Source organism: Drosophila bipectinata, chromosome XL (genome assembly GCF_030179905.1).
Source record: "Drosophila bipectinata strain 14024-0381.07 chromosome XL, DbipHiC1v2, whole genome shotgun sequence".
Classification (NCBI taxonomy): Eukaryota; Metazoa; Arthropoda; class Insecta; order Diptera; family Drosophilidae; genus Drosophila; species Drosophila bipectinata.
This window is the reverse complement of record NC_091734.1, coordinates 22019992-22047052: the sequence shown is the minus strand read 5'-3', so window position 1 is coordinate 22047052 and position 27061 is coordinate 22019992. Positions and strand designations below refer to the sequence as shown.

At 47.7% G+C, this 27061-nt stretch overlaps 2 protein-coding genes and 1 long non-coding RNA gene across 5 annotated transcripts in view; 2 read left to right on the top strand and 1 right to left on the bottom strand.

The window, feature by feature from the left end:
* The window catches only part of LOC122321464 (uncharacterized), a 411747-nt gene that overhangs the window by 369623 nt on the left and 15063 nt on the right, over positions 1-27061 (top strand). The window lies entirely within an intron of this gene.
* On the top strand, positions 770-20177 carry LOC138927474 (uncharacterized). Its single transcript, XM_070282761.1, has 2 exons — positions 770-902; positions 19750-20177. Exon 2 carries the CDS (start codon positions 19788-19790, stop codon positions 20115-20117), a length of 330 nt encoding a protein of 109 aa, XP_070138862.1. The 5' UTR covers positions 770-902; positions 19750-19787; the 3' UTR covers positions 20118-20177.
* Positions 9667-10516, bottom strand: LOC138927468 (uncharacterized). The gene is made up of 2 exons (XM_070282751.1): positions 9851-10516; positions 9667-9786 (listed from the first exon to the last, which is right to left on the bottom strand). Exon 1 carries the CDS (start codon positions 10456-10458, stop codon positions 9991-9993), a length of 468 nt encoding a protein of 155 aa, XP_070138852.1. The 5' UTR covers positions 10459-10516; the 3' UTR covers positions 9667-9786; positions 9851-9990.

The following is a 27061-nucleotide window of genomic DNA, read 5'->3' as shown; positions in this document are numbered from 1 at the left end:
CGAAAACCATTCTAACAATGCTTAGGATGTGCAACCCGACGCTCCCCACGGCATACTGGAGAGTCGCCAAGGTCGAGGAGGCGGTGGGACTGCGAAGGCAGGTCGTCCTCACACTAAACGAGGAGACTGTCAAAGCCCTGGAGAGGACGGAGCACCGGCTGAAGTACGGATTCGAACACGTTTCGGTCCGTATCTATAAATCCGATGCAAAGGCCAAGCCAGGAGGTATCGGGCTGGAGGCAGACTCACAAGAGTCAAACTTGGAGGAGCCGACCGAAGAGGGGCACCCGGAAGGTATGTCCGATGAGGAGGAGGACATCCTGGAAGGGTACACCTCGGAGGAAAGCGACTTGGCAAGGGCACTTGGTGGAGTCGGTATGGAAGAGGACTCTCTGCTGAGCTCCGAGACGGAGGCAGAAATAACTGTGGTGGAGACTTGTAAGAATATCCCTGACGATCTTACAAATAAACCTCCACCACAGTAAATCGGCGTCAGCTGCCCTCCTACTCCACCTCGCCGAGAGTGGAGCTGATGTGGCCCTCATCCAGGAACCCTGGATCCTAGGAGACAGGATTCTTGGGTTGGGGGCGTCGGAGTATAGGCTCTGCAAAGCCGATACTACAGGTAAAAGGCGAGCCTGCTTCCTCGCAAAAAAGAACCTTAACCTCTTTTTGCTACCCAATTTTAGCAATGAAGACCACGTAGCCGCAGCCGTAGAGAGCCCAAATGGCCCTCTAAGGATATGTTCGGCGTATATGGGCCACGACCAGGAGGCCCCCCCCACACCCGCTAATCAAACAGCTGGTGGAAGACAGCAGGAAGCACAGAATCGACCTGATCATAGGTTGCGATGCTAACGCCCATCATCATCAGTGGGGTAGCACTGACACGAACGAGAGGGGTGAGTCAATCTTCGATTTTATCCTAAGCTCCAATCTTTTGGTGGGTAACAGGGGTACAGAACCCACTTTCATAGTCAAGAACAGAAGGTAAGTACTTGACGTCACTCTCTACTCTGATTCCTTAGCAGACAGGATTGTTAGATGGGGAGTCCTAGAGAAACACTCTTTCTCAGACCACCGATACATAGAATTAGTGGTCAATTTCGAGAACTTTAATCGACTAACGGTACGCAACCCGAGGAAAGCCAACTGGGAGTTATATAGAAAGAAACTAGATAGTTCCTTGGGGAAACCTCCAACAGGGGACGATGACAGTAGGGCAGCCCTGGATGCCATGGTGGACACGCTTACGGCAGCGTGCGCCAGGGCATTCAACAAAGCTTGCCCCAGAAGCAGATCGGGCAATAGCAAGTCAAAAAAACCACCATGGTGGTCGCAAACACTTGCGCCCTTTAAAACCAAGGCCCGCAAGGCTTTTAATTTCGCCAGGAAAACAAACTCGGAAACAGCCTGGGAGTCGTATAAAGCGGACCTTAGGCTATATAACAAAGAACTTCGCAAGGCAAAAAGAAATGCCTGGGCCAGGTTCTGCACGAACATTCAGCAAATATCAGAGGCCTCCAGACTCAGGAAGGTCCTCGCAACTACTGCACCAAATGTCCAGCAGAGAAACCCTAGAGGCTCTCATAGGGACACATTTTCCGGGATGCTCTCGAGAAGATACAACCCTGGAAATGCAGACACAGGAGAATAGCCCCTCCCCCGCTAACCAACTCGAATACCTATGGAGTGACAGGTATCTCAGCTGGGCAATAAATAGCTTCAAGCCCTTCAAATCCCCAGGCCCAGATGGCATTGTCCCGGCTCAACTAATTAAAGCCGGTCCCAATCTGAGATCTTGGATCAAGACAGCTTTCTCAGTAATTTTCAGGATAGGCATCGTACCTGCAACATGGTTGCGGACGAAAGTCGTATTTATACCCAAGGCGGGAAAACCATCTCACTGCACCCCCAAGGACTTCAGACCAATAAGCCTGTCGTCTTTCCTTCTCAAGACAATGGAGAGACTTATCAGCCTCCATATTAATCTTACTTTAAACCCAGATGATATCTCGGGATCACAGGGATCCACGGAAACGGCACTCCACGAAATCACTACTTTTGTCAAAAAGGCACTTAGTGATAAGGAATACGCACTCATTGCCTTTGTAGACATAGAAGGTGCGTTCAACAACATCCTACCAAGCTCGATAATCAATGCACTGACAGAACTAGGAATAGTCCTGTCCTCCACCGCTAACCAACTTGAATACCTATTGAGTGATAGGTATCTCAGCTGGGCAATAAATAGCTTCAAGCCCTTCAAATCCCCGGGCCCAGATGGCATTGTCCCGGCCTCAACTAATTAAAGCCGGACCCAATCTGAGGTCTTGGGTCGGAAAAGCTTTTTCAGCAATTTTCAGAATAGGCATCGTACCAGCAATGTGGTTGCAATGTGGACGAAGGTCGTATTCATTCATAAGGTGGGAAAACCATCGCGCCGCACCCCTAAGGACTTTAGACCAATTAGCCTGTCATCCTTCCTTCTCAAGACAATGGAGAGACTAATCAGCCTCTACATTAATCTTACCATCAACCTAGATGATATCTCGGAATCACAGCACTTAGTGACAAAAAGTACACACTCATTGCTTTTCTAGACATAAAAGGTGCGTTCAACAACGTCCTACCAAGCTCGATAATCAATCCGCCGACGGAACTAGGAATGGACGATCAATCCATACGCCTTATAGAGCAGATCCTGGTAAACAGGACTGTCGAGGCGTCACTAGGAGGAGAATCTATTCATAGATACGTCAGAAGAGGCACCCCGCAAGGAGGCGTACTCTCACCCCTACTCTGGAACGTGGCGGTTAATAGCCTACTGCGATCCCTAGAAGGGGGTGGTTGCAAAGTTATCGCTTATGCGGATGATGTCGCAATTGCCTTCTCAGGAAAATTTCCCCAGACTCTATGTGACCGCATGACGGATAAACTTAGGGTCCTCTCAACGTAGGCAGTTAGTAATGGACTAGGTGTAAACCCGTCCAAAACAGAGCTCGTCCTCTTCACCAGGAAGTACAAAATACCAAACTTAAGGCTTCCAAAACTATTAGGAGAAACACTATCCCTTAGCGATAGCGCCAAGTACCTAGGGATTACGCTGGACAGGAAACTGGACTGGAAGTCAAACACTATGGATAGAGCTAACAAGGCTACAATCGCGCTCTATACTTGCAGGAAAGCCATCGGCCTTAAATGGGGAATGTCCCCAAAAATAGTAAGAGGGCTTTATACAGCGGTCATAAGACCCATCCTTTTCTACGGGATGGTGGTCTGGTGGCCTGCTCTCACCAACTCCACAATTAGAGAGAAGCTTAGGAAAACGCAAAGGATGGCGGAGGTCTGTATCACGGGCAGCCTACGTACCACACCGACGGATGCACTAGACTTCATACTTGACCTCTTACCGGTAGAGATAATGGGGGTCAAGATAGCCAAGTAAGATCTACACCACTGTACGCCAACGGGGTCTACAGACTACTGCGTACCTGTCGATCATCCCACCTTAAAATACAAGGTCTACATTCCAACAATTGAGGAATGGGCCACACAAATCCCGGGACCAGCCGGTTTCCTCCATATCTACACAGACGGTTCAAAATTGAAATGACTAAATGAGTGCCGCAGATCTCTTAACGAGATGGCAGAGCAGCATGACATACACCTTATATGGGTACCCGGGCATAGGGACCACGAGGGTAATTGCGCCGCCGACGAACTAGCAAGAGCAGGTACTACCAATCCTCTCCTACCGGAGAAGGAACCAGTAGGTATCCCCTTAGCTACATGTAGGCTAAAATGAAGGGATCACTTTGACCGCGCATCACTGAGGAAATGGAGAAATCTCCAAAACTGCAGGAACTCCCGCATGATATGGCCCATCCGATCTAGGAAGAGGTCAATGATGCTTATCGCCCTGAATAGGCAGGACTGTAGTCTGGCGATCAAGGCCATTACGGGACATTGGTTAATAGGAGCACACGCGGCTAGGCTAGCGGTTCCACATTATGACTACTGCAGGAGCTGTGGGGACGAAGAAGAGGAAGAGACAGTCGCACACCTCCTGTGTCAATGCCCTGCGCTGGGGCGCATCCGACTCCAATTCTTGGGCCTTACAGACCTTACAGACCTCGCGGAGGTCGCTCCACACAGACTCGTAGCTTTCATCCGTAAATCTGGATGGGACCGCGAGCCGCTTTAGGAAGGATAGAGCACCCTTGGGCACATAAGTAGTGGGAAGGGAGAGGTCCTCTTGTAGGATCCATGCCTGTGCGGTATCACAAGGAGCCCCAGCGGCTCAAGTGGATGGGGGTCAGAACCGGCCCTCATTGCCGCCTCAACCTAACCTAACCTAACTGCTTCCGCTTAATGTAGTCAAAACGACCATTTACATCCATATCTAGGAAACGTGGACATAAGCGAATGGGGTGGTCTTCCCTCGAACAGAGACCCGGAACCACTCGAGTCTCGTGTGAATTGAGCCTCGGAGCAGGGGAAGTAGGAAGTCCCGACCTTGGCGGAAATTACACGGAGCCACTAGGCCTGACGTCGTCGATGGCCTCCAGAGTGCGATGGCGCTCTGTCAGGAAGTTATCTTATTCCTTCCATGTTGGAATCTCGGCCTTATTATGTACGGATTGCTCCCACATAGAAAGTGTGACTTAGGGGAGCTTTGACGAAATCATAAATACCAGGAGACAGTCCCATGCCTCAACATTGATGGAGGACATTTCTAGGGCTGTCAGACAACTCTAAATGGTGGCTTAAAGCTCCTTCAGCGCGACCCCGGACTCTTGAGAAATAGCCTAGATGTTGAAAAGGATATTCAACTGGCTGTTGACCAATAGCCGCCGGTTCTCCAAGCGGTCTGTGAGGCTTTGCCACGCGGCGAAAAACCCTTCATGGGTAAGCGGAGCCTTAGAAACAATGGCGTGGGCGTCACCTTTTGTTTTGGACAGTAAGTGGAACAACTTCTCTACCGGGGTGATTCGCGAGTTTTGGATGTAAATGGCCGTAAACAAGTCTCTGAAGGTGGGCCACCGAAAATAATCATCCGCGAAGACCTCGGTATCCACCGGAGGTAACCAGCAGCCTGTAGACGCGGGCGTGGGTACATTGACGGAAGCCTGAGTGGATTGGGAAGCAATTTTCTCCCGAAGCTGGGCAATACACCTCGAAAAGACGGAGTAACAGTAGCTGTACTTCGATTCCAGCACTGTCGAGGTGGCCGCATTGTCGTCTGACACGGCTAGCAAATCGGAGCAGCTCTCATAGCTCTTTTCCATCTTCTCCCACATTGCCCGAATTTGGTCCCGATGGACTTCGCACATGTATTGGGAGCCTACTTCCGTTTCTCTGGCGCCTGGAATGGCACTGTACGCACTGTAGGCTTTAAAATAGGCGTCCGCGGAGACGCGGATTGAGATCTGTCCAAACGGATGGTTGGGATCGGACGTGGCCTTTGGTCGTCTCCCGTGGGCATTCTCAGACACCAATTCGCTGGTCAGCGCTTGTCGACTGACTTGCGCAATAGGTGCCTCGTACGTGCGGTGGCCGGTCACACTAATGTGATGAGACCGGTGAGATCGCGGATGAAATGCGATTACAAGGCACAAGTGGGAATTAGTAGCGCCGATGTCAAAAGGAACGTCGGATGCGGCACAATTCGATTGTGGAAAAAACTTCAGGAAGCCACTAAGAACCATATGGGACGAGATTTGTTGAGATTCTAGGCGGATGTTGCCTGATGCGGAGTAGAAGCAGCGTTAGAGGGATGGAAACTGGAAAAGTACCGGAAAATTCGTGCTCGTTCGGAAAAAAAATTGATGACTGTCTATATATGTATATTTCGACCAGTATGTCTCGTACGTGAATATTGAATTCCTGCCTATTTTCGAATTTGCGGAGCCGGAAAGGTGGACTTAACCTTGGCTTGGATTTAACACGAAAAAAGAAGAAATTAAATAATTAATAATAATTAATTTTTGACTAATTGTCGGATTATTATGGAGCCAGAAACGTGGAGTTGAAACCTTAATCTTTAATTAATTGAATTTAATTATCACGAAGCCGGGAAGGTGGAATTAAAACCGCGGCTCTATTCGGACTGAAGGTGGATAATTAAATTAATTAATTATAATTTTTTTCGATAATTAAATTTTCGACTTTAATTATTGAGTGGCCGGAAATGTGAATTAAAAAACCTGGCCCTATGCTCGAACGAAAAATAAGAATTAAATAAATTTTTGTAGATTTTTTTTAGGTTAGGTTGAGGCGGCGATGAGGGCCGGTTCTGACCCCCATCCACTTGAGCCACTGGGGCTCCTTGTGATACCGCACAGGCAAGGATCCTACAAGAGGACCTCTCCCTTCCCACTACTTATGTGCCCAAGGGTGCTCTATCCTTCTTGAAGCGGCTCGTGGTCCCATCCAGATTTACGGATGAAGGCTACGAGTCTGTGTGGAGCGACCTCCGCGAGGTCTGTTAGGTCTGTGAGTATTGCTGCGCCCAAGAATTTGAGTCGGATGCGCCCCAGCGCAGGGCATTGACACAGGAGGTGTGCGACTGTCTCTTCCTCTTCTTCGTCTCCACAGCTTCTGCAGTAGTCATAATGTGGCACCGCTAGTCTAGCCGCGTGTGCTCCTATTAACCAATGTCCCGTAATGGCCTTGATCGCCAGACTACAGTCCTGCCTATTCAGGGCGATAAGCATCATCGACCTCTTCCTAGATCGGATTGGCCATATCATGCGGGAGTTCCTGCAGTTTTGGAGGTTTCTCCATTTCCGAAGTGATGCGCGGTCAAAGTGATCCCTGCATTTTAGCCTACACGTAGCTAAGGGGATACCTACTGGTTCCTTCTCCGGTAGGAGAGGATTGGTAGTACCTGCTCTTGCTAGTTCATCGGCGGCGCAGTTACCCTCGTGGTCCCTATGTCCGGGCACCCATATGAGGTGTATGTCATGCTGCTCTGCCATCTCGTTAAGAGATCTGCGACAGTCATTCACTGTCCTGGAGTTGGATGAAAGACCGTCAAGGGCCTTGAGTGCCGCTTGACTGTCTGAAAAGATACAGATCGTGTCCTGATTACCAATAAGTGCTGGGGATCTGAGTGCTTCTCCGATAGCTATTACTTCTGCTTGGAAAACACTACAGTGGTCTGGGAGTCTGAAGGACTCATTTAAACACAGCTGTTCGCAATGGAAACCGCCTCCCACCTGGCCATTCAATTTTGAGCCGTCTGTGTAAATATGGAGGGAACCGGCTGGTCCCGGGATTTGTGTGTCCCATTCCTCCCTTGTTGGAATGTAGACCTTGTATTTTAAGGTGGGATTATCGACAGGTACGCAGTAGTCCGTAGACCCCGTTGGCGTGCAGTGGTGTAGATCTAACTTGGTATGTCCGTAGTCAGTCCTTTTCCATGCGCCCATCTCTCGTAGCCTGATTGCCGATAGCGTAGCCATCTTGACTCCCACTATCTCTACCGGTAATAGGTCGAGTATGAAGTCTAGTGCGTCCGTAGGAGTGGTACGTAGGCTGCCCGTGATGCAGACCTCCGCCATCCTTTGCGTTTTTCTAAGCTTCTCCCTGATTGTGGAGTTGGTGAGAGCAGGCCACCATACCACCACCCCGTAGAAGAGGATGGGTCTTATGACCGCTGTATAGAGCCATCTTACTATTTTTGGTGACATTCCCCATTTAAGACCAATGGCTTTTCTGCAAGTATAGAGCGCGATTGTAGCTTTGTTGGCTCTATTCATAGTGTTTGATTTCCAGTCCAGTTTCCTGTCTAGCGTAATCCCTAGGTACTTGGCGCTATCGCTAAGAGATAGTGTTTCTCCTAATAGTTTTGGAAGCCTTAAGTTTGGTATTTTGTACTTCCTGGTGAAGAGGACGAGCTCTGTTTTGGATGGGTTCACACCTAGTCCATTTCTAGCTGCCCACGTTGAGAGGACCCTGAGTTTGTCCGTCATGCGGTCACATAGAGTCTGGGGAAATTTTCCTGAGAAGGCAATTGCGACATCATCCGCGTAAGCGATAACTTTGCAACCACCCCCTTCTAGGGATCGCAGTAGGCTATTAACCGCCACGTTCCAGAGTAGGGGTGAGAGTACGCCTCCTTGCGGGGTGCCTCTTCTGACGTATCTATGAATAGATTCTCCTCCTAGTGACGCCTCAACAGTCCTGTTTACCAGGATCTGCTTTATAAGGCATACGGATTGATTATCTATTCCTAGTCCTGTCAGTGCATTGGTAATCGAGCTTGGTAGGATGTTGTTGAACGCACCTTCTATGTCTAGAAAAGCAATGAGTGCGTATTCCTTATCACTAAGTGCCTTCTCGACAAAAGTAGTGATTTCGTGGAGTGCCGTTTCCGTGGATCGGCCCTTCCTATACGCATGTTGTGATCCCGAGATATCATCTGGGTTTATAGTAAGATTAATATGGAGGCTGATTAGTCTCTCCATTGTCTTGAGAAGGAAGGACGACAGGCTTATTGGTCTGAAGTCCTTGGGGGTGCAGTGAGATGGTTTTCCCGCCTTGGGTATAATTACGACTTCCGTCCGCAACCACATTTGGGGTACGATGCCCATCTTGAAGATTGCTGAGAAAGCTATCTTGACCCAAGATTTCAGGTTGGGACCGGCTTTGATTAGTTGAGCCGGAACAATGCCATCTGGGCCCGGGGATTTGAAGGGCTTGAAGCTATTTATTGCCCAGCTGAGATATCTATCATTCAATAGGTATTCAAGTGGATTAGTGGTGGGTGGGCTATTCCCCTGTGTCTGCATTTCCAGGGTTGTATCTTCTCGAGAGCATCCCGGGAAATGTGTCTCTATGAGAGCCTCTAGGGTTTCTTTGCTGGACGATGTCCAATTGCCCTCTGAGGTTTTAATATATCCTACATTTGGTGCAGTAGTTGCAAGGACCTTCCTGAGTCGAGAGGCCTCTGATGTTTGCTGAATGTTCGTGCAGAACTCGGCCCAGGCATTCCTTTTTGCCTTGCGAAGCTCTTTGTTATATCGCCTGAGGTCCGCTTTGTACGACTCCCAGGCTATCTCCGAGTTTGTTTTTCTGGCAAAATTGAAGGCCTTGCGGGCCTTGGTTTTAAAGGGCTCAAGTGTTTGCGACCACCATGGTGGTTTCTTAGACTTGCTTTTGCCCGATCTGATTTTGGGACAAGCTTTATTGAATGCCCTGGCGCACGCTGCCGTGAGCGTGTCCACCATGGCATCCAGGGCTGCCCTACTATCAACATTCCCTGTTGGAGGATTTCCCAAGGAACTATCTAGCTTCTTTCTATATAACTCCCAGTTCGCTTTTCTTGGGTTGCGTACCGTTAGTCGATTAAAGTTCTCGAAGTTGACCACTAATTCTATGTAGCGGTGATCTGAGAATGAGTGCTTCTCTAGGACTCCCCATCTAACAATCCTGTCTGCTAGTGATTCAGAGTAAAGAGTGACGTCAAGTACTTCCCTTCTGTTCTTGACTATGAAGGTGGGTTCGGTACCCCTGTTACCCACCAAAAGATTGGATCCTAGGATAAAATCAAAAATTGACTCACCCCTCTCGTTTGTATCAGTGCTGCCCCACTGATGATGATAGGCGTTAGCATCGCAACCTATGATCAGGTCGATCTTGTGCTTCCTGCTGTCTTCCACCAGCTGTTTGATCAGTGGGTGCGGGGGAAGGGCCTCCTGGTCGTGGCCCATATACGCCGAACATATCCTTAGAGGGCCATTTGGGCTCTCTACGGCTGCGGCTACGTGGTCTTCATTGCTGAAATTGGGTAGCAAAAAGAGGTTAAGGTTCTTTTTTGCGAGGATGCAGGCTCGCCTTTTACCTGTAGTGTTGGCTTTGCAGAGCCTGAACTCCGACGCCCCCAGCCCAAGAATCCTGTCTCCTAGGATCCAGGGTTCCTGGATGAGGGCCACATCTGCTCCACTTTCGGCGAGGTGGAGAAGGAGGGCAGCTGACGCTGCTTTACTGTGGTGGAGGTTTATTTGTAAGATCGTCAGGGACATCCTTACAAACCTCCACCACAGTTATCTCTGCCTCCGTCTCGGAGCCCAGCAGGGAGTCCTCCTCCATTCCGACACCACCAAGCGCCCTTGCCAAGTCGCTTTCCTCCGAGGTGTACCCTTCTAGAATGTCCTCCTCCTCATCCGACATTCCCTCTGGGTGCCCCTCTTCGGTCGGCTCCTCCAAGTCTGGCTCTTGTGTGTCCGCCTCCAGAGCTGTACCTCCTGGCTTGGCCTTCGCATCAGATTTATAGATACGGACCGAGACATGCTCGAATCCGTACTTTAGCCGGTGCTCCGTCCTCTCCAGGGCTTTTACGGTCTCCTCATTTAGTGTGAGGACGACCTGCCTCCGCAGTCCCACCGCCTCCTCGACCTTGGCGACTCTCCAGTCCGCCGTGGGGAGCGTCGGGTTGCACATCCTAAGCATTGTCAGGATGGTCTTAGGGTCGGCTGGCTTTTCTGTGAGCCACACTCGCGCCCTCGGTTTGCTGGGGATCTCGTCCCAGTCAACTGCCACCAGCTTAGCTCCAGGGTAGACCTCTCCAAGCGATGCAACCATCCGCTTGTAAGTCTCTACCGACCGCGCGTCTTGGCAAGCAATCACCTTGACGCTACCCTGGTACCATCCTGCGTCTTCGCATTCTGGTGGGGGTCCTCCACTTCGCAGCATCTCCTCCACGAAGCGCCCATGCAACTCGTTTACCACTCGTCGCCAGAGTTCCTTGGGGATGAGCCCATCCTTGGAGCCCTTGTCCAGGACTCCAATTAGGGTTCTTCCCTTCGTCACCTCAGCGAACGAGCGGTTGGGCGGCTGCGGCTGGGCCTTCCTCTTCTTGGCCTGGGGGGCTTCTCCCTCTGTGGACCTCTGCCTCTTCGCGCTTTGCGCGGCCTCCTTGGCAGGGTCTGACCCAGTTCGTCTCTTCGGATCCAGCCTTTCTCCCGCCTTTTCCGGATTGAAGTCGGGTAGGATCTCCCTTGCCCACTTAATAATCTCGGCCTGGTCCGGGTTGGCTTCGGCCGATGGGTCCGCCCTCATCAGAATGAAGGCTGCTCTTCTTCTGTCCTTGTAGGACCCTTTACGCTGCGTCGAGTGAGACGCTTCCGGACCAGGGTTCGCCTTAGGGGCTCCGCCGGTTGGTTTAGAGGTTGACCCTGGGGTCTTCCTCTCCACACCGTTCGGTGGTCCCATAGCTAGCCCCGCTTTGGAAGAAGTTGCCTTGGCAACCTCCACCGCACCGGCGCGTCCCGCCTCCAGATGTTGTCCCTCTATTGGGGACTTCTCCATCTCAGCAACTCCTTGGCTTTTGAGGGCCTTGGAGTTTGACGGGCCGTTGGCCCCATTTCCGGTCTTTTTTAGGGAGTTCCGGTCTCCGCTTTGGTTTTTATTATTAGGTAAAGTGTTCATATTTTGGTCCCACGAGTAGGCGGGAAGGGGTTCGTCCATCATGACATAGCCCGCTTGTCACGATAAGCCTGGTTAAAACTGGGAGGTCGGCCTGTCCCCCAGAGTTCGCATATTAGCGTCCGAGCCCCCCCTCGGACACGCATCCTTCGGCATATGCTGTTCCACCTTGGATTGGGGTAATTTAAGGAAGGGAGTGTTCTTCTCCCCGCCCGACTACCATTAGCCAGCATCCTCGGCAGAGACATGACCTTACCGGGACCTGTTACCAGCCGCCCTCACGTGGAGAGTATAGTCGCACTACCAGCGGTGTACACAGTTACGGCACGCAATTGCTTGCGCGTAGGTCCCCCTGTTGTACCCGTTGGCTGACGGCCAATTTTTGTAGATATAATTATAAAAATTTAAATTTTTAATTTATTTTTTTTTTTTAAATTTATTTGTTACGCACCCGGTTATGCCGTCGGCACCTTGTACGTACCTCAAAGGGAAAAAAAAAACAGCACCAAAAAACACAACACGGCTATATATGACGGTATATGACGGTATATGTTAAATTTTATCGGTTATATATTTCCTGAAATTGGAGGCAGAAAATATTTGGAAATATGCATGCAAGTACGGATATATGTAAGGGCATGTGGGCGTATGTTGGAACAGTGGAGCGTCGATAAGTGGACTGTATAATTGGGGGAGCAGAAAAGTTATGTGGTTGGGGGAAGGAAAAATTGGGGAAGAAAAAAAAAATTACGACAGCGGCGGACTGTTCGGTGAATTTGGAAATTGCCGGAACCACTTCACACCGGCTGGCCAATATTAATTATGCCTTTTTTTTTTCACCACACACTTTCACTGTTCACTTGCGGATTTTTTTTTTTCGGATTAATTGCACCAAAAACAATGTATGTATGTATGCCTCGACCGTTGGCGGCGAGGAATATGGCGAGGCACACAAAACGGAGACGGATGGAAAACTTTGTAGGGTTTTTAGAAAATATCAAACTGCCGTGGTGTCGGAAAACTCGGACTTGGAGACACGGTAGAAAAAAAAACAAATCTTGCAGCAGTGTGAACGAAATTTTATGTTCGGACCACTGCTGAAGACCGGCAGAGAGAAGGAGACGGAAAAATGTACTTATCTTTTGGCGGAACAATGCCGAGAACTGCTGGTAGAATAAAATCCAGGAATGATCCGGCTCGAAAGAACAAAATGCTGTAGGGGGGCGTTGCTCCCGCAAAAGATTCCAGGAGTAAGGATTAAATGAGAAGTCGGGGGCATCTTCGGTAAATTCACAACAACGCGTTTAGCTTTATTTTGCTGCTTACATGGTACTCAACTTAACTTAGAAAGAATAAGCGCTAAACGACGACGACGGCCGACGAGAGAGGAAGAATGCATAGAAGGGCGAGCGCGGATGCGCTCTTCAGCACGGATGAGCTTTTAAGCTCGGGTGCGCTTTTAAGCTCGGATATTTGTCTGTCTGTTTCTACGCGAACTAGTCTCTCAGTTTTTAAGCTATCGACTTGAAACTTTGCACACACCCTTCGTTCCTTTGCACGCAGTATATAAGTCGGAACGGCCCGGATCGGTCGACTATATCCTATAGCTGCCATATAACTGATTGATCGGAAATGGTATAACTTTGGTAATTTTAGAGTTAGAGAGTTCCAATTTTAATCAAGAGCTATTTTTGGCAAATACGACATGCCAAATTTGATAAGGATCGGCCGACTATATCCTATAGCTGCCATATAACTGAACGATCGGAAATGACCCAACTTTCGTGTTTTTGAAGATAGAAAGCAGTAGGTTAGGTTAGGTTGAGGCGGCGATGAGGGCCGGTTCTGACCCCCATCCACTTGAGCCGCTGGGGCTCCTTGTGATACCGCTCAGGCAAGGATCCTACAAAAGGACCTCTCCCTTCCCACTACTTATGTGCCCAAGGGTGCTCTATCCTTCTTGAAGCGGCTCGCGGTCCCATCCAGATTTACGGATGAAGGCTACGAGTCTGTGTGGAGCGACCTCCGCGAGGTCTGTAAGGTCTGTAAGTATTGCTCCGCCCAGGAATTTGAGTCGGATGCGCCCCAGCGCAGGGCATTGACACAGGAGGTGTGCGACTGTCTCTTCCTCTTCTTCGTCCCCACAGCTCCAGCAGTAGTCATAATGTGGAACCGCTAGCCTAGCCGCGTGTGCTCCTATTAACCAATGTCCCGTAATGGCCTTGATCGCCAGACTACAGTCCTGCCTATTCAGGGCGATAAGCATCATTGACCTCTTCCTAGACCGGATTGGCCATATCATGCGGGAGTTCCTGCAGTTTTGGAGGTTTCTCCATTTCCGCAGTGATGCGCGGTCAAAGTGATCCCTGCATTTTAGCCTACACGTAGCTAAGGGGATACCTACTGGTTCCTTCTCCGGTAGGAGAGGATTGATAGTACCTGCTCTTGCTAGTTCGTCGGCGGCGCAGTTACCCTCGTGGTCCCTATGCCCGGGCACCCATATGAGGTGTATGTCATGCTGCTCTGCCATCTCGTTAAGAGATCTGCGACAGTCATTCACTGTCCTGGAGTTGGATGAAAGACCGTCAAGGGCTTTGAGTGCCGCTTGACTGTCTGAGAAGATACAGATTGTGTCCTGATTACCAATTAGTGCTGGGGATCTGAGTGCTTCTCCGATAGCTATTACTTCTGCTTGGAAAACACTACAGTGGTCTGGGAGTCTGAAGGACTCGTTTAAACACAGCTGTTCGCAATGGAAACCGCCTCCCACCTGGCCATTCAATTTTGAACCGTCTGTGTAAATATGGAGGGAACCGGCTGGTCCCGGGATTTGTGTGTCCCATTCCTCCCTTGTTGGAATGTACACTTGTATTTTAAGGTGAGATTATCGACAGGTACGCAGTAGTCTGTAGACCCCGTTGGCGTGCAGTGGTGCAGATCTAACTTGGTATGTCCGTAGTCAGTCCTTTTCCATGCGCCCGTCTCTCGTAGCCTGATTGCCGATAGCGTGGCCATCTTGACTCCCACTATCTCTACTGGTAATAGGTCGAGTATGAAGTCTAGTGCGTCCGTAGGAGTGGTACGTAGGCTGCCCGTGATACAGACCTCCGCCATCCTTTGCGTTTTCCTAAGCTTCTCCCTGATTGTGGAGTTGGTGAGAGCGGGCCACCATACCACCACCCCGTAGAAGAGGATGGGTCTTATGACCGCTGTTTAAAGCCATCTTACTATTTTTGGTGACATTCCCCATTTAAGACCAATGGCTTTTCTGCAAGTATAGAGCGCGATTGTAGCTTTGTTGGCTCTATCCATAGTATTTGATTTCCAGTCCAGTTTCCTGTCTAGCGTAATCCTTAGGTACTTGGCGCTATCGCTAAGAGATAGTGTTTCTCCTAATAGTTTTGGAAGCCTTAAGTTTGGTATTTTGTACTTCCTGGTGAAGAGGACGAGCTCTGTTTTGGATGGGTTCACACCTAGTCCATTTCTAGTTGCCCACGTTGAGAGGACCCTAAGTTTGTCCGTCATGCGGTCGCATAGAGTCTGGGGAAATTTTCCTGAGAAGGCAATTGCGACATCATCCGCGTAAGCGATAACTTTGCAACCACCCCCTTCTAGGGATCGCAGTAGGCTATTAACCGCCACGTTCCAGAGTAGGGGTGAGAGTACGCCTCCTTGCGGGGTGCCTCTTCTGACGTATCTATGAATAGATTCTCCTCCTAGTGACGCCTCAACAGTCCTGTTTACCAGGATCTGCTTTATAAGGCGTACGGATTGATTATCTATTCCTAGTCCTGTCAGCGCATTGGTTGTCGAGCTTGGTAGGATGTTGTTGAACGCACCTTCTATGTCTAGAAAAGCAATGAGTGCGTATTCCTTATCACTAAGTGCCTTCTCGACAAAAGTAGTGATTTCGTGGAGTGCCGTTTCCGTGGATCGGCCCTTCCTATACGCATGTTGTGATCCCGAGATATCATCTGGGTTTATAGTAAGATAAATATGGAGGCTGATTAGTCTCTCCATTGTCTTGAGAAGGAAGGACGACAGGCTTATTGGTCTGAAGTCCTTGGGGGTGCAGTGAGATGGTTTTCCCGCCTTGGGTATAATTACGACTTCCGTCCGCAACCACATTTGGGGTACGATGCCCATCCTGAAGATTGCTGAGAAAGCTATCTTGACCCAAGATTTCAGGTTGGGACCGGCTTTAATTAGTTGAGCCGGGACAATGCCATCTGGGCCCGGGGATTTGAAGGGCTTGAAGCTATTTATTGCCCAGCTGAGATATCTATCATTCAATAGGTATTCAAGTGGATTGTTGGTGGGTGGGCTATTCCCCTGTGTCTGCATTTCCAGGGTTGTATCTTCTCGAGAGCATCCCGGGAAATGTGTCTCTATGAGAGCCTCTAGGGTTTCTTTGCTGGACGATGTCCAGTTACCCTCTGAGGTTTTAATGTATCCTACATTTGGTGCAGTAGTTGCAAGGACCTTCCTGAGTCGAGAGGCCTCTGATGTTTGCTGAATGTTCGTGCAGAACTCGGCCCAGGCATTCCTTTTTGCCTTGCGAAGCTCTTTGTTATATCGCCTAAGGTCCGCTTTGTACGACTCCCAGGCTGTCTCCGAGTTTGTTTTTCTGGCAAAATTGAAGGCCTTGCGGGCCTTGGTTTTAAAGGGCGCAAGTGTTTGCGACCACCATGGTGTGTTCTTTGACTTGCTTTTGCCCGGTCTGATTTTGGGACAAGCTTTATTGAATGCCCTGGCGCACGCTGCCGTAAGCGTGTCCACCATGGCATCCAGGGCTGCCCTACTGTCATCGTCCCCTGTTGGAGGATTTCCCAAGGAACTATCTAGCTTCTTTCTATATAACTCCTAGTTCGCTTTTCTCGGGTTGCGTACCGTTAGTCGATTAAAGTTCTCGAAGTTGACCACTAATTCTATGTATCGGTGGTCTGAGAAAGAGTGTTTCTCTAGGACTCCCCATCTAACAATCCTGTCTGCTAAGGAATCAGAGTAGAGAGTGACGTCAAGTACTTCTCTTCAGTTCTTGACTATGAAGGTGGGTTCTGTACCCCTGTTACCCACCAAAAGATTGGAGCCTAGGATAAAATCGAATATTGACTCACCCCTCTCGTTTGTGTCAGTGCTGCCCCACTGATGATGATGGGCGTTAGCATCGCAACCTATGATCAGGTCGATCTTGTGCTTCCTGCTGTCTTCCACCAGCTGCTTGATCAGCGGGTGCGGGGGAAGGGCCTCCTGGTCGTGGCCCATATACGCCGAACATATCCTTAGAGGGCCATTTGGGCTCTCTACGGCTGCGGCTACGTGGTCTTCATTGCTGAAATTGGGTAGCAAAAAGAGGTTAAGGTTCTTTTTTGCGAGGATGCAGGCTCGCCTTTTACCTGTAGTATTGGCTTTGCAGAGCCTGAACTCCGACGCCCCCAGCCCAAGAATCCTGTATCCTAGCATCCAGGGTTCCTGGATGAGGGCCACATCTGCTCCACTCTCGGCGAGGTGGAGAAGGAGGGCAGCTGACGCTGCTTTACTGTGGTGGAGGTTTATTTGTAAGATCGTCAGGGACATCCTTACAAGCCTCCACCACAGTTATCTCTGCCTCCGTCTCGGAGCCCAGCAGAGAGTCCTCCTCCATTCCGACACCACCAAGCGCCCTTGCCAAGTCGCTTTCCTCCGAGGTGTACCCTTCTAGAATGTCCTCCTCCTCATCCGACATTCCCTCCGGGTGCCCCTCTTCGGTCGGCTCCTCCAAGTCTGGCTCTTGTGTGTCTGCCTCCAGACCGATAATTCCTGGCTTGGCCTTCGCATCAGATTTATATATACGGACCGAGACATGCTCGAATCCGTACTTAAGCCGGTGCTCCGTCCTTTCCAGGGCTTTTACGGTCTCCTCATTTAGTGTGAGGACGACCTGCCTCCGCAATCCCACCGCCTCCTCGACCTTGGCGACTCTCCAGTCCGCCGTGGGGAGCGTCGGGTTGCACATCCTAAGCATTGTCAGGATGGTCTTAGGGTCGGCTGGCTTTTCTGTGAGCCACACTAGCGCCCTCGGTTTGCTGGGGATCTCGTCCCAGTCAACCGCCACCAGCTTAGCTCCAGGGTAGACCTCTCCAAGCGATGCAATCATCCGCTTGTAAGTCTCCACCGATCGCGCGTCTTGGCAAGCAATCACCTTGACGCTACCCTGGTACCATCCTGCGTCTTCGCATTCTGGTGGGGGTCCTCCACTTCGCAGCATCTCCTCCACGAAGCGCCCATGCAACTCGTTTACCACTCGTCGCCAGAGTTCCTTGGGGATGAGCCCATCCTTGGAGCCCTTGTCCAGGACTCCAATTAGGGTTCTTCCCTTCGTCACCTCAGCGAACGAGCGGTTGGGCGGCTGCGGCTGGGCCTTCCTCTTCTTGGCCTGGGGGGCTTCTCCCTCTGTGGACCTCTGCCTCTTCGCGCTTTGCGCGGCCTCCTTGGCAGGGTCTGACCCAGTGCGTCTCTTCGGATCCAGCCTTTCTCCCGCCTTTTCCGGATTGAAGTCGGGTAGGATCTCCCTTGCCCACTTAATAATCTCGGCCTGGTCCGGGTTGGCTTCGGCCGATGGGTCCGCCCTCATTAGAATGAAGGCTGCAAAGCAGTAACGTGGTACAGATTATATTTTTGGTCAGTTAATCCGACCTACCAAATTTTATAACGTTCGGCTGACTATATCTTATAGCTTCCATATAACTGAACGATCGGAAATGTTTTTTGGTAGAAATACCAACTTTGGTATTTTTGAAGATAGAAGTTTGGGACTTTTTGTTAGATTTTATAATGTAATAAATTGGGTTATATTATTATATTCTCATAAGGATCGGCCAACTATATCCGATGTTTGCGATATATATCCGGTTTTAACTGCAAGGGTATATCAACTTCGGCTCCGCCCGAAGTTAGCTTTCCTTTCTTGTTAGGAATTAATTAGGCATATTAATTAGGCGCATAGCAACATTCGCCAAGTCTGCGCAAGCTATATCTGTAAATGCATAATTTAGAAATTAATTTATTTTCATTATAAGAGAAAACAATTAAACCAATTACCTTCCGTGAAGTATACTGTTAAGTCTACTCAAATGTAGTCTATTTCGCAGTTTAGACCTGACAAGGTTGCGCAATATGCGTTCTACTTCGGCGTTGGACCAAGGCAACGATTAAATATTAATGGCAACGTGGGCCAACTCTGCAAATGTGTTGTTGCGTCCAGAATCCTTAGAGGAATTGACTTCAATCCAACATTTTTTTATGCTGTCCGTATTTTTCCAATTAACAAAATGAATTTTTTGTTATTGGCTTTCAGTCTTCTCTATATTCTGGCAACTAAGGCATTCCGAAAATGGAATAATGTCCTTTTTGTTGTAGCGCAAAACATTGTTCACAGAAAAAATATTAATCTACTTCAATATCTTAAAGTTTTCTGGAAGCTTTATATTAAAATTAATATATTTTTTTTAATTATACGGTATCAAATGAAGGCTAGATACCTCTGTTTTAGTTGCTTAATAAGCTCAACTAAAAATTTTGAGCAGCTGCCTCGAATCTCTTTTTCGGATAATGGATCCAATTTTATTATTTTCATGTGTTTCTCAAACTCATATCCTTGCGCAAGATCATCGTGGACATATCTTTCGATATACTCTTTTTCCAACAAATCCACATCTTTTTCCGGTGGAACTATGCCCTTTTTTAACGATTGAATGGCTTACGTCAAATCATTTAATAATTCCGTGCCTTTTGTGTTGCTGCTCTGAAAGCACTTACTCTTTGAAACTCTGACAATATTGAGCTATAAAAAGTAAATATGCGTTCTTCTTGTCATTGAACATTTGATGTAAGAGTTCCGCTTTATGGCATTTTTCCTTGCTTGCTTGCCGGATGGCCAAAATGGAGTTTTAGCTCTTTCTATTACTTAAGTATTCTTGATACTGTCAATTCAATTGACAGCCACCTTGTGTCGAACACTTTTGGGATCTTAAGTGGAGCCTTGTCGAAGAATATTTGCAAAAGGTATACAATTTTTATTTAACTTGATTAAAAAGATTAGTTTTCTTGAAAAAATTTTTATTAATGCAAATAGGGACAATACCTCATAAAATATTAACATTTTTTAAAAACATTTAAAACTTTGATAAGAAAAATAATTGATGGCAACACCTACTTGCACAATGAAGTAAATAAAAAGAGATGTGGACAATACAATTGTAATACAATACAATTACTGCAAATTCACAATCACCGCTATCTGATTTATATCTTATTTATTTATTTTTTATCTTATAGCTGGGTCAACAAAATCTTCATCTCCTACGCCCAGTTACATGCGTAACAACAGGCCATCGCATGGACGCGTTCATCCAATAGTTCCGGTGGTCAGCCCTAAGAAATCCGTGGACGTGGTCATAAACGGTCGCTCATGCCAGTTCGAAGTTAATTCCGTGTCGCCCGTCACCATCATGAAGGAATCTTCGTATCGGTACATCTGGCCAAACGGTAATCCCGATCTCGTCAAGTGCCACCTAAAGCTAAGTGAATATCAACGTAACCCTATCCGGTCAAGGGAATCACAAACACGTCAATCCGCTACAACAACAGCCGTATCAATAATCTTTTATTGGTCGTCATGTCCGGCACCGGGTCAAAACTTCTAGGATACAACTGGTTTGCGGCAATGGTATCGCGGAAATTGATAGTTTTCAATGCCAGTAAAATAAAAATCAACTTGTATTAAGTTAAACGTTATTAATCTTTATTTGGCCGCTCATGATATTGGGAATTAAGTACAATATGTGAAATCAAATTTAGGATACGAGCGCAATAAGAAGACGAACGAGAGTGACGCCAACCTTCCAGAATAGACTGAGCGGATGCTCGCTAGCTTTAAATGCCGAATTAGTAAAGCCGAGGCCGAAAGGGAGTCGGCTTGCGAACAAGTTAGTTAATACATCATCAGTTAATAATTAATTATTATATTTAAACTAGTTGCTTGCTGCTTGACCCGACATTCTTCCCCCAGTTGGGGCATCTACTCCAACTTCATCCTTAAGGGGCAACAGGCACAGCTTAGGCTCTGCTCGCTTGGTAACTCCAGATGAGATTTTATCACCGCCACTTGAAAGATTCCATCTCGACCAGGGAGTAACTCCATTTTTCTCGCAAGCGGACATTTCATCGGAGGTAGGTTCTCGTCTTTTACTAGCATCACATCGTTTGGGGCCAAGGCAGGACTGGAGGCACACCATTTGGAGCGCTGCTGGAGAAGGTTTAGGGACTTCTCCTTCCACCGGGACCAGAAAGACTGCTGCAGGAAAGACACGTGCTGCCAGCTGTCCAACCGGTTGAAGTTCAGTTTTGTGACATCGGGCTCGATAATGCTGACTGACGGACCACCAGTTAAAAAATGAGCCGGGGTCAGAACATCAAGGTCTGCTGAATTTTCTGAAAGAGACAATAAAGGTCGTGAATTTATGACAGCCCCAATATGCCACAGCAGCGTTCACAGCCATCGAATCCAAGAACTGCAGATCCGAAAACTCGGTAAAAATGGTGTTTGGTTTTAACAGCCGCTTCCCATAGACTACCGAAATGCGGAGATCGAAAGCCTGTAGAAAAGAAATTATGGGTGGACGGCTTTGGTAGCAAAACAAATGAAAATTCTGACGTAAAATTTTACATTTCCGCACTTATTTTACTTTAAGCACTTTCGGCCTATAATAGAAAGGCCTACAAAAATCCACACCAGTGACTCCAAAGGCCTGGGAGCCTCTAACTCTTTGCTCCGGGAGATCAGCCATAATGTGCTCCAACAACCGAGGCTTAGTCCGGAAGCATCGGATGCATTTGTGTATTGCCTTCGTCACCGTTTTTTCCCCCCAATTGGCCAATATTGGGACCGAATGATTGCCAACAGCGCGGAGGAAGTCAACAATTATAGCCAGCGTAACTGGATGGGTTCTTAGAAGTATAATTGGATACCGACTATCAAAATCCAACGAAGAATTTTTTAGCCGACCGTTTACGCGCAACAACCCAAATTTATCCATGAAGGGAGGCAAGGGAACTGGATACCGCTATCTCTTTTCCATTTTGAAGCGCCTTTATGTCCTCCCAAAAATGCACACGCTGCACTAGTCGCTATGTTCCAGATTTTATATCGCTAGCCGTGACATCGTTGTGGCGAATTCGTTGAGAAAACTTTTATACGTAATCGAATACCCTCTGCAGTGCTGGAAATTAGCGTACTTAGAAAACGCTGTTATATCCACGTACGGAGACTGAATAAGCAGGACCCTTACACGTAACTCCAGGCAGACTTCGAGCAGAGTAAATAGCTTGCAGATCCTGCGCCTTTGGACACGACATGAGGAAGACTTTCATCACAGGACAACTTATCTGGAGAAAGATCTTCGCCTTTGAAATGACAGGACCGACAAGGCCCAATGGGTCATAAAGCCGAGCGACTGAAGAAAGAACGATGCGCTTAGTGGGCTTTGAGATTAACTGAATCCCTTCAAAACAAAGTAGCAAGTGGTCAGTTGCAGGATCCCAAGCAAGACTCAGTGTCTTTGTGAAGTTGCTGCCATCATCGAACCCTAGGAAGGACTCCCGATCTTCTTCAGGCACCTTATCCAGCACGTCAGAAATATTGGAGCACCACTTCCTTAACTGAAATTGGCCTTTGGCAAGAATGCCAGATGTGTGATGCATTATGCTAATAGCTTCATCTATAGAGAAGCCTCCGGAAAGTAAATCATCCACAGAAAAGTGGCGACGCAGAATTTTTGTCCCTTTTGGAAACATTAATTGCTCATCATCTGCCAACTGATGCATTGTCTGAACTGCTAAAAATGAGGCAGGCTTCGTTCCATAGGTGACAGTATCCAGCTTAAAAACCTGCAACTCATCCTGGGTGGACGGCGTTAACCAGGGCCGAGTGTTCGGAGCGACCTTAAGCAACTAAAGCATTAGCAGTGAACGGCGAAGAGGCTACAGGCTCGGCGACCTCGGCTATGGTTGATGTGGGAGGACCAACCAAAAACTGTCCGCTAGATGCCTGCAGCTCCAAAAAATGATAGATAGATGCCTGCAGCAGGCTATGATGCCTCCTTCCACAACTGCAACAATTAGCAGCGAGGCAATCACGCAAGTGATGGCCCGATTGTAGACAGTCCGACATAGACCGAGTCACCTGGCCTTACCAAGGCGGATCTCAGGGGGCATTGACAGAAATCGGGGGCATGTAGACATTACATGGGACCATCCACCGCTTAACGTACAGGCAGGCGGAAGCGAATTAGTAACAATAAAGGGTGATATACTGTTATTTGCACTATAGCCACGTCCATAGCCTCCAGTGTTCTACATCACTGCTCCAAAAATTCAGCCATCGACTCCCTAGTAGGGATGGCGTCTGAACCTGCGGAGTTTTCACTCTCCTCCCACTTAGCATACGTCTAAGTGCTTGGTTCTGCTTCAACCTTTGAAGCAGAACCTGGGCGATGATGCAGCTGGAAATCTGAACTGATGAACCCAAATTCTTTAAGGCTCGCATATGGGCATTGAATTTGTCCGAAAGACGTCGAAGAGCAGCTATTGAGCCGCTTTTCAACAAACTGAGGCCCAGAATCTCGTTCACGTGTGCCTGAAATTATAAACGACGGTTACTAAACCGTTTCTCCAATAAATTTAGCGCGACATCATAGTTCTCGTCGGAGACTTCCAAGGAACGAACTGCTTCGAAAGCGGACTCCCGAAGGAAAGATCGCAACCTTTGCAGCTTTTTCCACCTTACTAATACGAGAATTGCTGCCGACGATTGTAGAGAAGATCGAGTAAAATTCAGCCCATTCCGAGTATCCACCGCTGAACGTAGGGAGCGGCAGAGGAGGCTGCACTTGAAAACTTTGACCTAACCCTGGTTCAGCCTGCATGGTGGACATTCCGTTGGTAAGGGTGGAGTGGGCAGCAATTGGAAAAGAGCAAAGGGTCGTCTCGTGCTCAATTTCGGCCTGCATCGTCGCTACGGGCTCCGAAACAGTCCATCGAAGGTCACAGCTGATCTGCAAAATTTCCAAATCCTCAAGCTCCCTGTGGATGGTCTTGAAGTTGCTGAACATGGTGGCAATCTGACCCTGTCGCACGTGTAGCATGGCATCATCCACCTTGGAAACATGCTGAATAGCTCCTTGGATCCTCTGTAAGTCCTGGAGAATACCCAGGGCCTTGCACTTTAAAATAGCACTACGGGTTGGAGTGGGTGCTCCTGTAACGGCGCCGCTGGAGTTCATGATTGATTATATTAAATTCCGAACAACCCGAAGTAAAATTTATTTGCTCGCGGCGAACACGATCTGTCCCACTGTGCGCTCAGAACCGTAGCGGAATTGTGGAATGTATATATCTATGAAGCTATGTACGAGCGAATGCACTTGCGTTATGGAACGTTTGTTTGTATGAAGTCTATGCGCGGGCGAATGCACTGGCGTTGTGAAACGTAAATATGTATGTGTGCTTGCGAAATAACGTTTATGTTAGTGCGAATTATATATTATAATTTGTTTATTCCCAGCAGTTCGGCTGGTGGCAATAGTTCTTTTTGGGTATGGATTCGGGTACTCTTTTGTGGGTACCCATATCGCTTACTGTTGGTATAGCGGCTTAAGTATTCATTGCTTCATGTTTTTTTCTATAACGCTGCGAGTATATACTTTGGTACTCCTTTTGGGTACGACGGTCTGACCCCCACAAGGCGCAAACGAAAATCTTCTCTTTTTTTTAATTTTTAAATAATAAATAAATAATAAAAACACCAAATAAATATTAAAAACAGTGACAATGAAACTTACTAATACGAGAATTGCTGCCGACGATTGTAGAGAAGATCGAGTAAAATTCAGCCCATTCCGAGTATCCACCGCTGAACGTAGGGAGCGGCAGAGGAGGCTGCACTTGAAAACTTTGACCTAACCCTGGTTCAGCCTGCATGGTGGACATTCCGTTGGTAAGGGTGGAGTGGGCAGCAATTGGAAAAGAGCAAAGGGTCGTCTCGTGCTCAATTTCGGCCTGCATCGTCGCTACGGGCTCCGAAACAGTCCATCGAAGGTCACAGCTGATCTGCAAAATTTCCAAATCCTCAAGCTCCCTGTGGATGGTCTTGAAGTTGCTGAACATGGTGGCAATCTGACCCTGTCGCACGTGTAGCATGGCATCATCCACCTTGGAAACATGCTGAATAGCTCCTTGGATCCTCTGTAAGTCCTGGAGAATACCCAGGGCCTTGCACTTTAAAATAGCACTACGGGTTGGAGTGGGTGCTCCTGTGACGGCGCCGCTGGAGTTCATGATTGATTATATTAAATTCCGAACAACCCGAAGTAAAATTTATTTGCTCGCGGCGAACACGATCTGTCCCACTGTGTGCTCAGAACCGTAGCGGAATTGTGGAATGTTTATATATATGAAGCTATGTACGAGCGAATGCACTTGCGTTGTGGAACGTATGTTTGTATGAAGTCTATGCGCGGGCGAATGCACTTGCGTTGTGGAACGTAAATATGTATGTGTGCTTGCAAACTAACGTTTATGTTAGTGCGAATTATATATTATAATTTGTTTATTCCCAGCAGTTCGGCTGGTGGCAATAGTTCTTTTTGGGTATGGATTCGGGTACTCTTTTGTGGGTACCCATATCGCTTACTGTTGGTATAGCGGCTTAAGTATTCATTGCTTCATGTTTTTTTCTATAACGCTGCGAGTATATACTTTGGTACTCCTTTTGGGTACGACGGTCGGACCACCACAAAGCGCAAACGAAAATCTTCTCTTTTTTTTAATTTTTAAATAATAAATAAATAATAAAAACACCAAATAAATATTAAAAACAGTGACAATGAAACAGTGATAAAAAAAAGGTTAAAAAAGGTAATAATTATAATTATGGTTGGCAAAAGAGAAAAGAATTTATTTTCAGGCGTCAATTATAAGGCATTTGTTGCAGCACTGTAACGCTTGTATCTTTTAGTAGAAATGTAGTGGGGAGAGGTGCGCCATCTAGGGGAGGAGTTTCGGTCGAGAAAGGGGCACAGAGAGAATAGAAGGAGTGTAACCGGGTAAGATGGCAGAATTTTTTCTTGGGGCAGTGTCTCTCAGGGCAAAGGCCATGGAGGGATCAGCGCCAAATTTTGGCGTCGGGGCACTTATTCCCTCAGTGCGTCTCCTCTGGGCTGGTCTAGTAGATTGCTCGCAGCGGTTAGAGTTTTTATACCCTTGCAGAGGGTATTATAATTTTGGTCAAAAGTGTGCAACGCAGTGAAGGAGACATCTCCGACCCTATAAAGTATATATATTCTTGATCAGGATCACTTCCTGAGTTGATATGAGCATGTCCGTCTGTCCGTCTGTCCGTCTGTCTGTCCGTCTGTCTGTCCGTCTGTCTGTTTCTACGCAAACTAGTCTCTCAGTTTCTCTCTCAGACTAGTCTCTCTCAGATCATCCGACCTACCAAATTTTACAACGATCGGCCGACTATATCTTATAGCTGCCATATAACTGAACGATCGGAAATGGTTTTTGGTAGAAATACCAACTTTCGTATTTTTGAAGATAGAAGTTTGGGACTTTTTTTAGATTTTTTATTTTAGTTAATTAGTTTTATTATGATGTAATCATAGGGATCGGCCAACTATATCCGATGTTTGCGATATATATCCGGTTTTAACTGCAAGGGTATATAAACTTCGGCTCCGCCCGAAGTTAGCTTTCCTTTCTTGTTTTTGTGTGAATTAAAAAAGAAAAAAAAACGACAACGACAGCGACCGAAGGCGCTGGTGTCCAAGGGCAATCAAGGAAAAAAGGAGTCCACCGGTTTGTGGCCAAGAATCCGTCGAGGTAAGAAAGGGCGACGGGTCTGTTAGAAGGTCGTGGTAAATTTTTTTCTCTTGCGTTAGGGTCAGCATCAAGGCAAGCGATCTACTCGCCGGATCTTGAAAGAAACGAGGAAAAGTGCGAATTTTCCGGCGGGAAAGCGACCCAAGTGCGACGCGGGGTACATTGGAGGCGTCCAGCGACCCCGGCGCAGTGAACCGGAGAAATTTCAAACAGTGACCAGGGAAAACCATTGCCGCCGAATCCACGTGGGATTTCGGCATATAGTTAGGTGTTAGTTTAAGTAGTGATAATTCGATTAGTGTTAAGTTATAAGTTTAGTGGTGGCTTACGGCCGAGCGGATGCAGAGCGGGAAAAGGCTCATGGGTTAAAAGTGGAAAATTTGGCCAAAGAAGTTTGAGGTGTCGGTGGATCACACCTAACCTTTTAAAAGAGAAAAAAAAGGAGAGAAAAGAAACAAAAACAAAAAAAAGAAGAAGAAAATCTTATAATAATAATTTCCAACGCCCCAATGATTTGTGTGTCCCCATAGTGAGTTTTCCTTGTTTTTTTGTGTAAGTGATATCTAAATTTTCAGCCGCTCCAGTCCGATGAAAGCGCTTTCAACGATGGATGCAATAATGCAGGGGTGAGTGAGAAAGTACCTACATTATACTCAATTTTAATTGTTGAAAGTAAAGGAAGGAGTTATTTCCATAATAAGAGAAAGCA